Here is a 12,222-nt window from a genome sequence, read left to right as displayed (position 1 = left end):
ATAGGGTATTTGCAACCCTAATACAACACTCTAATTTACGGTGTTTGGAGCACTCTAGAACTGTCTACAAATGGCAAGATAATAGTGCATTTACAACCCTAATACAACACTCCAATTGAAGGACTTTGGAGCACTCTAGTAGTGTCTCAAAATGGCAAGATAATAGTTCATTTAGAAACCTAATACAACACACCAATTGAAGGTGTTTGAAGTACTCTAGTAGTGTATCTACAGGCAAGATAATAGTGCATTTACAACCGTAACACAACACTCCAATTGACGGTGTTTGGAGCACTTCAGTAGTGTCTTAAAATGGGATGATAATAGTGCATTTAAAACCCTAATACAACTCTCTAATTGAAGGCGTTTGGAGCACTTTAGTAGTGTCTCCAAATGGCAAGATAATAGGGCATTTACAACCCTAACACAACACTACAATTGAAGGTGTTTGGAGCACTCTAGTAGTTTCTCCAGATGGAAAGATAACATGACATTTACAACCCTAACACAACACTCAAATTCATGGTGTTTGGAACACTCTAGTAGTGTTTTTATATGGCAAGATAATAGGGCATTTACACCCCTAGTACGACACTCCAATTGAAGGTGTTTGAAGCACTCTAGTAGTGTCGCCAAATGGCAAGATAATAGGGCATTTACAACCCTAACACAACACTATAATTGAAGGTGTTTAGAGCACTCTAGCAGTTTCTCTAGGTGGGAAGATAATATGGCATTTACAACCCTAATACAACACTCAAATTGAAAGTGTTTAGAGCACCCTGCTAGTGTCCCTATATGGCAATATTATAGAGCATTTACAACCATAATATAACACTCCAATTGACGGTGTTTGGAGCACTCTAATAGTGCCTCCAAATGGCAAGATAATAGGGCATTTATGACCCTAATACAACACTCTAATTAAAGGTGTTTAGTGTACTCCATATGAAGGAGTTTGTAGGACTCTAGTAGTTTGCTCCAAGCACTTTCAATTGGAGCACTCTAGAAGTTGTATTAGGTTTTAGTGTGCTCCAAATACTCTAATTGAAGGTGTTTAGTGTGCTCCAAACACTTTCAATTAGTGTGCTCCACTAAAACCACACTACTAGTGTCTCCATATGGCAAGGGAAGTGGGTGGTTGCAATTCTATTATAACACTCCAGTTGAAGGAGTTTGTCTCTAGTTGTGTCTCCAGATGGCAAGAGAAGAGTGTGGATCCAACTCCAATACAACCCTCCAATTGAAGGTCTTTGTCACACTCTAGTAGTGTCTCCAGATGGTAAGAGAAGGGGGTAGTTGTAACCCTAATACAACATTCAGATTTAAAGTCTTTGCAGCACACCATTAGTGTTTCCATACGACAAGAGAAGATGGTAATTGCATCTCTAATACAACACTCTAATTGAAGGTCTTTGTAACACTCTAATAGTGTCTTCATATGGCAAGAGAAGAAGGTATTTGCAACCCTAAGACAACACTTCAATTGTAGGTCTTTGTTGCACTCTAGCAGTGTCACTATATGGCAAGGGAAAAGGACAGTAGAAACCCTAAAACAACACTTTAATTAATGGTATATGCATCACTCTTGTAGTGCCTTCAGATGGCAAGAGAAGATAATAGTTGGAACCCTAATACAATACTCAATTTGAATGTCTTTATAGCACACTAGTAGCGTCTCCATATGGCAAGAGAAGATGGTGGTTGTAACCCAATTACAACACTCATATTGAAGGAGTTTGCAGCACTCTAGTTGTGTCTCTAGATGGCAAGAGAAGATGGTTGCACCCCAATACAACACTCGAATTGAACGTGTTTACGAAATCCTAATGGTGTCTCTAGATGGCAGGAGAAGAGGGTGGTTGCTACCCTAATATAACACTCAAATTGAAGATGTTTGCAATAATTTAGTAGTTTGTTGATATGGCAAGAGAATAGGGTAGTTGCAATCGTAATACAACACTCCAATTGAAAGTATTTGTAGCACACCATTAGTGTCTCCATATGGCATGACAAAAGGGTAATTGCAACCCTGATAAAACTCTCCAATTGAAGGTATTTGCAGTGTTCTAGTAGTGTCACCAAATGTTAAAGGAAGAGAGTAGTTGCAACCCTAATACAACCCTCCAATTGAAGATATTTGTAACACACTAGTAGTGTCTCTATATGGTAAGAGAAGATGGTGGTTGCAACCCAATTACAACACTCGAATTGATGGTGTTTGTAACGATCTAGCAATGTCTTGATATGGCAGGAGAAGTGGGTAGTAGCAAGCCTAATACAACATTTCAATTGAAGGTCATTCCAGCACTCTAGTAGTGTCTCTAAATGGGGAGGAACGAGGGTAGTTGTGACCCTAATACAACACTCCAATTGAAGGTCTTTGTAGCAAACTAGTAGTGTCTCCTTATGGTAAGAGAAGGGGATGGTTGCAACCCAACTACAACACTCATATTGAAGGAGTTTGTAGCACTCAAGTTGTGTCTCCAGATGGAAAGAGAAGAGGGTGGTTGCAACCCCATTACAACCCTCGAATGGAAGGTCATTTTAGCACTTTATTACTGTCTTCATTTGGCATGAGAAGAGGGTAATTGCAACCCTAATACAACACTCCAATTGAAGGTCTTTGGAGCACTCTAGTAGTATTTCTATATGGCAAGAGAAAAGGGTAGTATTTACTCTAATACAACACTCCAATTGGATGTCTATGAAACACCCTAGTATTGTCTTCAAATGGCAAGAGAAGATGGTATTTGCAACCCTAAAACAACTCTATAATTGAAGAACTTTGTAGCACTCTACTAGTATCTCCAAATGTTAAGGGAAGAGGGTAGTTGCAACCGTAATTTAACACTCTAATTGAAGGTATAGTAGGCACAATAGTTGTGTCTCCATAGAGCAAGAGAAGTATGTGGTTGCAACCCTATTACAACACTCGAATTGAAGGAGTTTGCAACACTCTAGTAGTGTCTCCAGATGTAAAGAGAAGATGGTGGTTGCAACCCTAATTCAACACTCTAATTGACGGTGTTTACAGCACACTAGTAGTGTCTCCATATGGCAAGAGAAGAGAGTGGTTGCAACGCTAATAGAAACACTCCAATTGAAGGTGTTTGCAGCAATCTAGTAATGTCTTAATATGGCAATAAAAGAGGGTAGTGGCAACCCTAATGCAACATTCCAATTGAAGGTCTATGAAGCACACTAGTAGTGTCTCCATATGGCAAAAGAAGTTTGTGGTTGCAACCCTAGTACAACACCCAGTTGAAGGAGTTTGTAGTATTCTAGTTGTGTCTCCAGATGGCAAGAGAAGAGAATGGTTGCAACCCCGATACAACCCTCTAATGGAAGGTCTTTGCAGCACTATAGTAGTGTCTCCAAATAGTAAAGGAAGAGGGTAGTTGTAACCCTAATACAACACTCAGTTTGAAGGTAATTACAGCACACTAGTAGTGTCTTCATATGGCAAGAGAAGATGGTGGTTGCAACTATATTACAACACTCCAATGGGAGGAGTTTGCAGCACCCTAGTAGTGTCTCCAGATGGCAAGAGAAGTGGGTGGTTGCTACCCTAATACAACATTCTAATTGAAGGTGTTTACAGCACACTTGTAGTGTCTCCAGATGACATGAGAAAAGGGTAATTCCAACCCTAGTAAAACACTTCAATTGAAGGTCTTTGCAGCACTCTAGTAGTGTCTCCAAACGTGAAGCGAAGAGGGTAGTTGCATCCCTAATACAATCCTCCAATTGAAGGTATTTGTAGCACACTAGTAGTGTCTCCATATGGCAAGCGAAGAGGGTGGTTGCAACCCAATTATAACACTCCAATTAAAGGAGTTTGCAACACTCTAGTTGTATTTCCATATGGCAAGAGAAGAGGGTGGTTGCAACCCAAATACAACACTCCAATTGAAGGCCTTCGCAGCACCTAGTAGTGTCTCCAGATGGCAGGAGAAGAGAGGGGGTTGTAATCCTAATACTACACTCCAATTTAAGGTTTTTGCACCTCTAGTAGTGTCTCGAAATGACAATGGAAGAGCATAGTTGCAACTCTGATACAACACTTCAATTGAAGGTCTTTGCAGTGCTCTAGTTGTGTTTCCATATGGCAAGAGAAGAGGGGGGTTGCAACCTAAATACAACACTCCAATTGGCCTTCGTAGCACCTAGTAGTGTCTCTAGATGGTAGGAGAAGATGGTGGTTGCAACCCTAATACAACACTTCAATCGAAGGTCTTTGCTTTACTCTAGTAGTGTCTCGAAATGGCAATGGAATAATGTAGTTGCAACCCTAATACAACACTCCAATTGAAGGTCTTTTTAGCACACTAGTAGTGTATCCATATGGCAAGAGAAGATGGTGGTTGCAACTCAATTACAATACTCATATTGAAGGAGTTTGCAACACTCTCATTGTGTCTCTAGATGGCAAGAGAAGGTCTCTAGTTTGCAGCACTATAGTAGTTGCAACCCTAATACTACCCTCCAATGAAAGGCCTTTTTAGCACTCTATTAGTGTCTTCATAGGGGTAGAACTAGAAAATTTTATTAGGGATGGCTGAAAATTAAAATGCAAATTGTGGTGTGTGGGATTTGAACCCAAGACCTCCCAACCATAAAATAGAGATTTAACCATTAGCCTACAACTAAACATTAGTTATTTATTAAGGGTAGCTAGACTATAAAAAAGTTTAGAAAAGATAAAATTCAATTAAATACCTATATATATAATTAAAATTTTGAAATCATACGGGTGGCTTCATTTGGCAAGAAAAGAGAATAATTGCAACCCTAATACAACACTCCAACTGAAAGTCTTTGGAGCACTCTAATAGTGTCTCCATATGGCAAGAGAGAAGGATAGTATTAACCTTAATACAACACTCCAATTGAAGGTCTATGCAACACTCTAGTATTGTCTTCAGATAGCAAGAGAATATGGAAGTTGCAACCTTAAAACAACACTACAATTGCAGATATTTGTAGCACTGTAGTAGTGTCTCCAAATATAAAGGGAAGAGGGTAGTTGCAACCCTAATTTAACACTCCAATTGAAGGTATTAGTAGCACAATAGTTGTGTCTCCATATAGCAAGAGAAGTGGGTGGTTGCAACCCTATTGCAACTCGAATTAAAGGAGTTTATAACACTCTAGTAGTGTCTCTATAAGAGAAGAGGATGGTAGCAACCCTAATACAACACTCTAATTGAAGGTATTTACAGCACACTATTATGTCTCCATATGGCAAGAGAAGATGGTAGTTGTAACCCTAATACAACATTCCGATTGAAGGGTTGTAGCACTCTAGTAATGTCTCCAAATGTGAAGCGAAGAGGGTAGTTGCAATCCTAATACAACCCTCCAATTAAAGGTATTTGTAGCACACTAGTAGTGTCTTCATATGGTAAGGGAAGAGGGTGGTTACAACCCAATTACAACACTCCAATTGAAGAAGTTTCCAGCACTCTAGTTGTGTTTCCATATGAAAAGAGAAGAGGGTGGTTGCAATCTAAATACAGTACTCCAATTGTAGGTCTTTGCAACACTCTAGTAGTGTCTTCAAATGGTAAGAGAAGATGGTAGTTGCAACCCTAATACAACCCCCTAATGGAAGGTCTTTTTAGCACCCTATTAGTTTCTTCACAGGGGCGGAACTATAAAATTTTATTAGGGGTGGCTGAAAATTAAAATACAAATTGTGGTGAGTGGGATTTGAACCCAAGACCTCTCAACCATAAAATAGAGCTTTAACAACTATATAAAAAGTTAAAATTCAATTAAATTCTTATATATATAATTAAAATTTTGAAATCATAGAGGCAACTTAGTCACCTTTGGCTAAGCCTTAGATATGCATGTCTTCATTTGCCAAGAGAAGAGTGTAATTGCAACCCTAATACAATATTTTGAAGGTCTTTGGAGCACTCTAGTAGTGTCTCCATATGACAAAAGAAAAGGGTAGTATTAACCTTAATATACAACACTTCAATTGAATGTCTATGCAACAATCTAGTAGTGTCTTCAGATGACAAGAGAAGATGGAAGTTGCAACCTTAAAACAACACTACAATTGCAGATATTTGTAGCACTGTAGTAGTGTCTCCAAATATAAAGGGAAGAGGGTAGTTGCAACCCTAATTTAACACTCCAATTGAAGGTATTAGTAGCACACTAGTTGTGTCTCCATATAGCAAGAGAAGTGGCTGGTTGCAACCCTATTGCAACTCGAATTAATTTTGTCGTTGCCTGCCCTACATGATCCAAATTTGAACTAAATATAATGGAACCAAATATGTTGTTTTTTTCTTCTGAAACAACTTCATATAAATTTTTAACAATTAAAATTTGAAGATGAAATCCGCTACTCTTCTCTTTAAAAACTGAACCGTTGAAATTATATAAATAATTGGATGAAGAAAAACAAATCTCTACTTTTCTTGAAAAGAGCAACAAATTTCCATTCCAATCTAACACCCATATAAATACCAATTTTCTTTAGTTGGCATTTTAAAATAATAAAAATATAGAGTTGGCAACACCTTGAATTTTTTTTTTTTAAGTTAGCAAGAATACAAACATAATTAGCATACACCCCTTAGGGACAACATGCAAACATATTATGTGTGTCCTATACATTTAGTAAAAAGATCTTGGTGCAATGTACAATGCAAATGTCAAAAGTTATAAAATACAAAAAAAGATAATCCTCCACTAAAGTCATAGAAAAAAATTAGATATAACGTCACGAGGTGAGAGAGAGGCATTTTGGTATAAAAAACATGTAAAATAAAGGATTCAAATCCGCTCACTTTCTACTATTCTCTTCTTCTTTTTTTGAGAGGAAGCCCGTAGGCATGCATTAATATCATAGAAAGTTACCATTACATCAAATGTAAAAAATCTAAATTGACATCTAGTCCTACTGTTACAGAAATACTGGTAAAAGTAACCTACTGAAAAAGCAATTTATGAATAAATTAAAAGAAAAATAGTAAACTAAGAAAACATATTGTAGAGTCTAGGATTGCAGCTCACTTGCTAGGTGTGTTGTTGCATGATCCTTGGCAGGTTTATGGAGTTGCAGCTCACTTGCTATTCCCCATATGAAAACAGAGCTTGATTTGTTGTTAGCTCAATTTTCATCCTACTACAGAAATCTTCACTCGGATAGCCGCTGAAAGTTTGCTTCTCCCTTCTTGCCCAATTTGCCAGGTTGTGTGCCGTGTTAAGATATTCTCTTCTTGCAAAGATTATCTCAAACCTTCCTCCCATCTGTTGTGTTAGCTGCATTGTCCTTGCAATTATCTGAGTTGCTCTCCACGATTGTAAGTCCTCTATCTTCCTTGTTGCCAGCGCCTTTGTCAGGTTTTTTGAGTCGGTATAGATCTGATATTTTGTGGATCCATTAGCGTCCCATGAGGTGGCAATCCTTTCAACCATTGTGTTGATTGCAATTGCCTCTGCTTCTAGTGCGTCTTGTGCTTCTAGGTAGCTAAACTGTATTCCCACCATGTTTCCCTGTGTATCAAAAATAACTGCTCCTACTCCTGCATTTTTCTTAATATCCCATGACCCATCTACCTGTATCAGTACCATACTAGTCGGCACTCCGATGGGGATGGGGTTCTGTTGGTGTTGTGTTTCCCTTGTTTGAGGTCTTACTCTTGTGTATTCAAGTGTTTTTGCTCGTGATAAGGTTGCAATCGGATCGGCTCTAGTTCCCTGAAAAATTTCATCATTTCTTGATTTCCATCTGCTCCTTAGTATGTTACAGATGGCTTCTATTTGACTTATATCCATGTTTTTTGTGATCTCTAATAGCGTTATTGCAAAGTTTAGCGGTAACCCATCAACTTGGAGAGCGAATTGGGATGCGTACCAGGTAGCTCTAGTCGCTGAACAGAAGAAAAGGGTATGCATGATTGTTTCATTCTCAGATCCACATATCTGACAAATCGAGGTCAAATTTCTAATTCTCATGTGAATGATGCTTTGGGTTGGAATTCCTTCATGAACTGCCCTCCACGGGAAGGTTCGAATCCTTGGCAGTATATTTTTCCATTTTGAAATTTTTTTTCCACATTGTCACCTGAGCCTCTTTATAGTTTATGGGTTGTTGGTTCTGTTTAAATAGAAGTTGATACCCTTCCTTTGTTGTGTATATCCCTCTTTTGCTCTCCATCCAAATTAGCCTGTCTTCAATTTCCGGTTGCCTTGAGGGAGGTTTTGTTGTTTGCTTAATTCTCAGTAATGCTTGCTGCCCCCATAAGGTCATTTATGACATTTTCATGCCATATTTTCAGATCCTGGTTGTATAGTTGTTTAACCTTTGTGAGCCTTTGCTAGTCACATCGAATTGTGCATGTTTCCCATCCCTCGAACCATGGTTGATTAAGAGCTGTGATTTGGTTTCCTTCTCCAATATACCACCGAATTGTTTCTCTAAAGAAACCTTTTTGCCTCTGTATCTCCTTCCACAGCTTGCTACCACCTCTTGCTGAGTTTTCAGCCCATAATCCCCCTTTCTGGCAATACTTTGCACACATGATACTAACTCATATACAATCTGACCCCGCCGCTATGTGCCATACCAGTTTCAGTAGTAGAACTATGTTGAACATGGTGATATCTCGTATCCCTAGTCCTCCTTCCTCTTCTACCCGGCATATCTTATGCCACCCTATCAGAGCCATATAATGTTTTTTGTCTAGTTTTCCCCAAAAAAACCGTCTCATTGTTGATTCCAATTCCTTGACCGTTTTTGTTGGTAACTTCTCAATAGACATATAATATACAGGTAATGAGGTAAGGACTGATTTGATCATGATTGCATGGCCCGCATGTGAGAGTGTGTTGGTTTTCCATGAGGCCATTTTATCAATAAACCTTTCTGTGAGCAGTTTTCGGGTCATATCATGCTGTGAATTATCTTCTGACATGAAAATCCCCAAGTATTTCTCCCCTCTAGCAGCTGGCCTTGCCCCTAGTTCTTGCTTCACATTGTTTTTGTTTTGTTCTTCACACCTTTTGCTGTACCAGATCTTGGATTTCTGTGGATTGACAAATAATCCCGAATTCTTCCCAAATTCATTGAGGATGCTCTTGTATTCCTTTGTTTCATTTGCTGATGCCTGACCCATGATAACAAGGTCATCGGCATATATTATATTTGTTAAAATTGGTGCCGTAGCTGCCAATTTAACACCTATAATTCTGCCTTGTACCCTTGAAAGGTTAATTCTTCTCGTAAGCATTTCCATTACAAGGATAAATAGATAAGGGGATAAGGGATATCCTTGCCTCAAGCCCATTATCGATTTAATGAAACCGTCTCCTCTACCATTTATCAATATCTGAACTCGGCTTGAAGTCATAGCTGTCATGATCAGGTCAATCAGAGGCTTTGGCATGTTGATGGCATGAAGTGAGCATTTCACAGCCTCCCATCTCACCTTATCAAAAGCCTTATTAATATCCGCCTTCAGTAGGAATGACTGGTCTTTGTACTCTTTTGACTGGAAAGATTGGATTATTTCTCTCAATAAAATTGTATTATCCGCAATACTTCTATTTTTCAGAAATGCTGTTTGGTTTTTGGAGATTATGGTTTGCATGTGGGGTTGAAGTCTTGAGGCAATAATTTTCATGAGAAGCCTATAGATTACATTCCTAATCATGATAGGTCTGTACTCTTTAGGTGTCGCTGGCTGATCCATTTTTGGTATCAGAATCATGTGACTTGCTAGCCATTTCGTGGGTGTTTGACCTATTTCAAAGACGGAGGTCATTGCCCTTGTCAGGTCTTCCTTGAAAAGGTCCCAATTCATCTGAAAAAATCTTGCAGTGAGGCCGTCAGGGCCCGAAGCCTTGTCGGCTCCCATCCGAAATAGATTTTCTCGAATCTCCTCTTGGCTAGGTGTTGTTGTGAGCTCGACGTGGTATGTCTCTTCTATGATCGAGTCTTCCTGTTGACAGCAGCTTTGAATGTATTCCTCCACATTCCTGTTTTCAATTTCTTGTGGTTCATAATATAAGTTTTTAAAATAACTCACAAAGACCTAAGTTATTTTCTTCTTATCAGCCACTACCTCCCTACTCTCTGATTCTATCTGTGCTATCAAGTTCCGCCTTTTCCTGTGTGTTGCGGTTGCATGGAAGTATGCAGTATTTCGGTCTCCTTCTACATGCCATTGAGTCCGCGATCGCTGTCTCCAGTACTCTTGTAGATCATCTTCAGCTCTATTGTATTCTTTCATTAATTCTTCCTCAACTCTCTGATCCTGTGCATGCGGATGCAATGATTGGAATTGGAGGATTTTTTCCTGTGCTACCAGTATCCTATTTTGTGGGGTAGGTGTACTGTGTGCCCAGTGCCTCATGTCTTCCCTCATCAGTAGGATTTTTTGATCCCAAGTCAGAGTTCCAGATGGCACCCATGACTGCTTGCAATTTTCTGAAAAACCTTCTATATTTGTCCACCAGTTTTCAAACTTAAAACCACGAGTCTTCCTTTGCCCAGTTTTTGTTCTTAGTAGGATTGGTGCGTGATCACTATGAATTCTTGGGAGGTTATTCACGTGCGCTTCCCCATATTGACTCAGCCATTGCGGGGTTGCCACCACCCTATCCAACCTTTTAAAAATTGCTCTTGATGTGTTCTGTTTGTTAGTCAAAGTGTATGCAGGGCTAGAATACACATACTTCTCTTCTTTTTTCTCTTTCTCTCTCTTCTTTCTTTTTTGCTTCTCTTCTCTTAGTTATCTCTCTAAAAGGAGGATGAGCATATTTGAATCAAAAATAAAGAATACACACTATATTTGAGCATCATTTAATTAGGCACAAACTTAGTTTATGTGCCGTTCCTAGGCAATGCGCAAATAATGTATGTGTTCTAACTAATATTGGAAAAAAAAATTCAAAGCACTGTTCTTAAATTTTATTATTTTAAAATGCTAACTAAAAAAAATCGGATATAAATACCCCCATTTAATACTTATATATTAACAATGATGATATCAAATAAATACTTATCATAACTAATGCTCTTGAATCTGAATCACGATGATAAAATTGTTAATGTTTTATAATTTATTTTATATTCCTTCTTTAATCCTTAAATAAGAAATTTTCTTTCATAAGAAAACAGTTAATCTCTAACCCTAATACACATGTTCCTTGCAAAGGTTGCATCAGGGATATAATATTTAAAAAATTAGATAAATTACAATTTAATTTGAAATTATTATATTATTTTATTGAGGAGGGGTCTATTTACATCTTTGTTTGTTACACCGAATTACTTCTTACATTTTCAAAGTCCAAACAGTCAATTTAAACCGTTTAACATGATATATATATTAAAATGTGCTTGCACATCAAATTTTACAGTTTTTTGAATCTTCTTTTACTATTTATTAAGATGAGTACAAAAATTTAATGGTATAAAAACAACGATTTTGTAAAATACTTAATAAATAGTAAAAAAAATAAAAAAATGCAAAATTTGATCTTCAAGTACATTTTAATATATCCATCATATCAAACGATTTGGATCGACTGTTTGAACTTTAAAAACTTTATAAATGTAAAGTGTAATTAAGTGTCACCAAAAACAGTGTAAGTGGATCCCTCTATTTTATTATCATGTTGTATTATTATTATGATCAAGAATTATATTTTAATTTAAGCATTGTTTTTAATTTTAATATATTATATATAAAAATTGTGAGCGTCGCTTACAAAAATGATCAAAATTATAATGTTTAATAAAAAAGGATTCAGAAATAGTAAACACCAAAACAGATCATTACATCCCAACAGCAACACGGTAAACACCGCATAGAATCCTAATTACATCCCAGCTTATTAGTGAATAAATTCCTGATTAGCGCGCACTTAAAGTTTCCGACCAAGATAACCGCAAACAAAATATCTCATTTTCCCACTTCTGCCTTCTCATTTCCTCCTCTCACCAACCCAAATCTCTTTTTGTGCAATTGCTGCAGCATCTTCTCGCAGGTTCCAAAAAATTATCTTTTCTTAATATCTCGTTACTATTTCTTTTGTCTTCTTGTTTTTATCACACAAATATCCCCCTTTGTTTAATTTAATTGCGCTCGTGGGAAAAGGAAAAAGCGACTCTTACACGCAGCAACACGCTAGAAATATCTGTCTTTTCTGGAAACTTCAATTACGGCCCTTTCTATTACCCCTCTGTAT

General features: G+C 37.7%; 1 protein-coding gene across 1 annotated transcript; it reads right to left on the bottom strand.

Moving 5' to 3' along the window:
• Nucleotides 1-7,095: 7,095 nt before the first annotated feature.
• LOC144564360 (uncharacterized) lies at nt 7,096-10,394 on the bottom strand. Its single transcript, XM_078313968.1, has 5 exons — nt 10,092-10,394; nt 8,731-9,968; nt 8,331-8,528; nt 8,093-8,216; nt 7,096-7,950 (listed from the first exon to the last, which is right to left on the bottom strand). Exons 1-5 carry the CDS (start codon nt 10,392-10,394, stop codon nt 7,096-7,098), a joined length of 2,718 nt encoding a protein of 905 aa, XP_078170094.1.
• Between the last annotated feature and the right edge of the window lie 1,828 nt (nt 10,395-12,222).

Source organism: Carex rostrata, chromosome 1, assembly GCF_964058835.1.
Source record: "Carex rostrata chromosome 1, lpCarRost1.2, whole genome shotgun sequence".
Lineage (NCBI taxonomy): Eukaryota > Viridiplantae > Streptophyta > Magnoliopsida > Poales > Cyperaceae > Carex > Carex rostrata.
The sequence above is the reverse complement of the archived record's forward strand: the minus strand, read 5'-3'. Positions and strand labels throughout refer to the sequence as shown.

What these genes read in the sequence shown, in the direction of transcription:
- LOC144564360 (XM_078313968.1), bottom strand. Translation starts at nt 10,394, where the DNA reads ATGAGGGAAGACATGAGGCACTGGGCACACAGTACACCTACCCCACAA. An exon ending in ACTAGCAAAGGCTCACAAAG is followed by an intron (nt 8,217 to 8,330) that starts GTTAAACAACTA and finishes ACCTCCCTCAAG; the next exon opens with GCAACCGGAAATTGAAGACA. An exon ending in TAAACTATAAAGAGGCTCAG is followed by an intron (nt 7,951 to 8,092) that starts GTGACAATGTGG and finishes TCGATTTGTCAG; the next exon opens with ATATGTGGATCTGAGAATGA.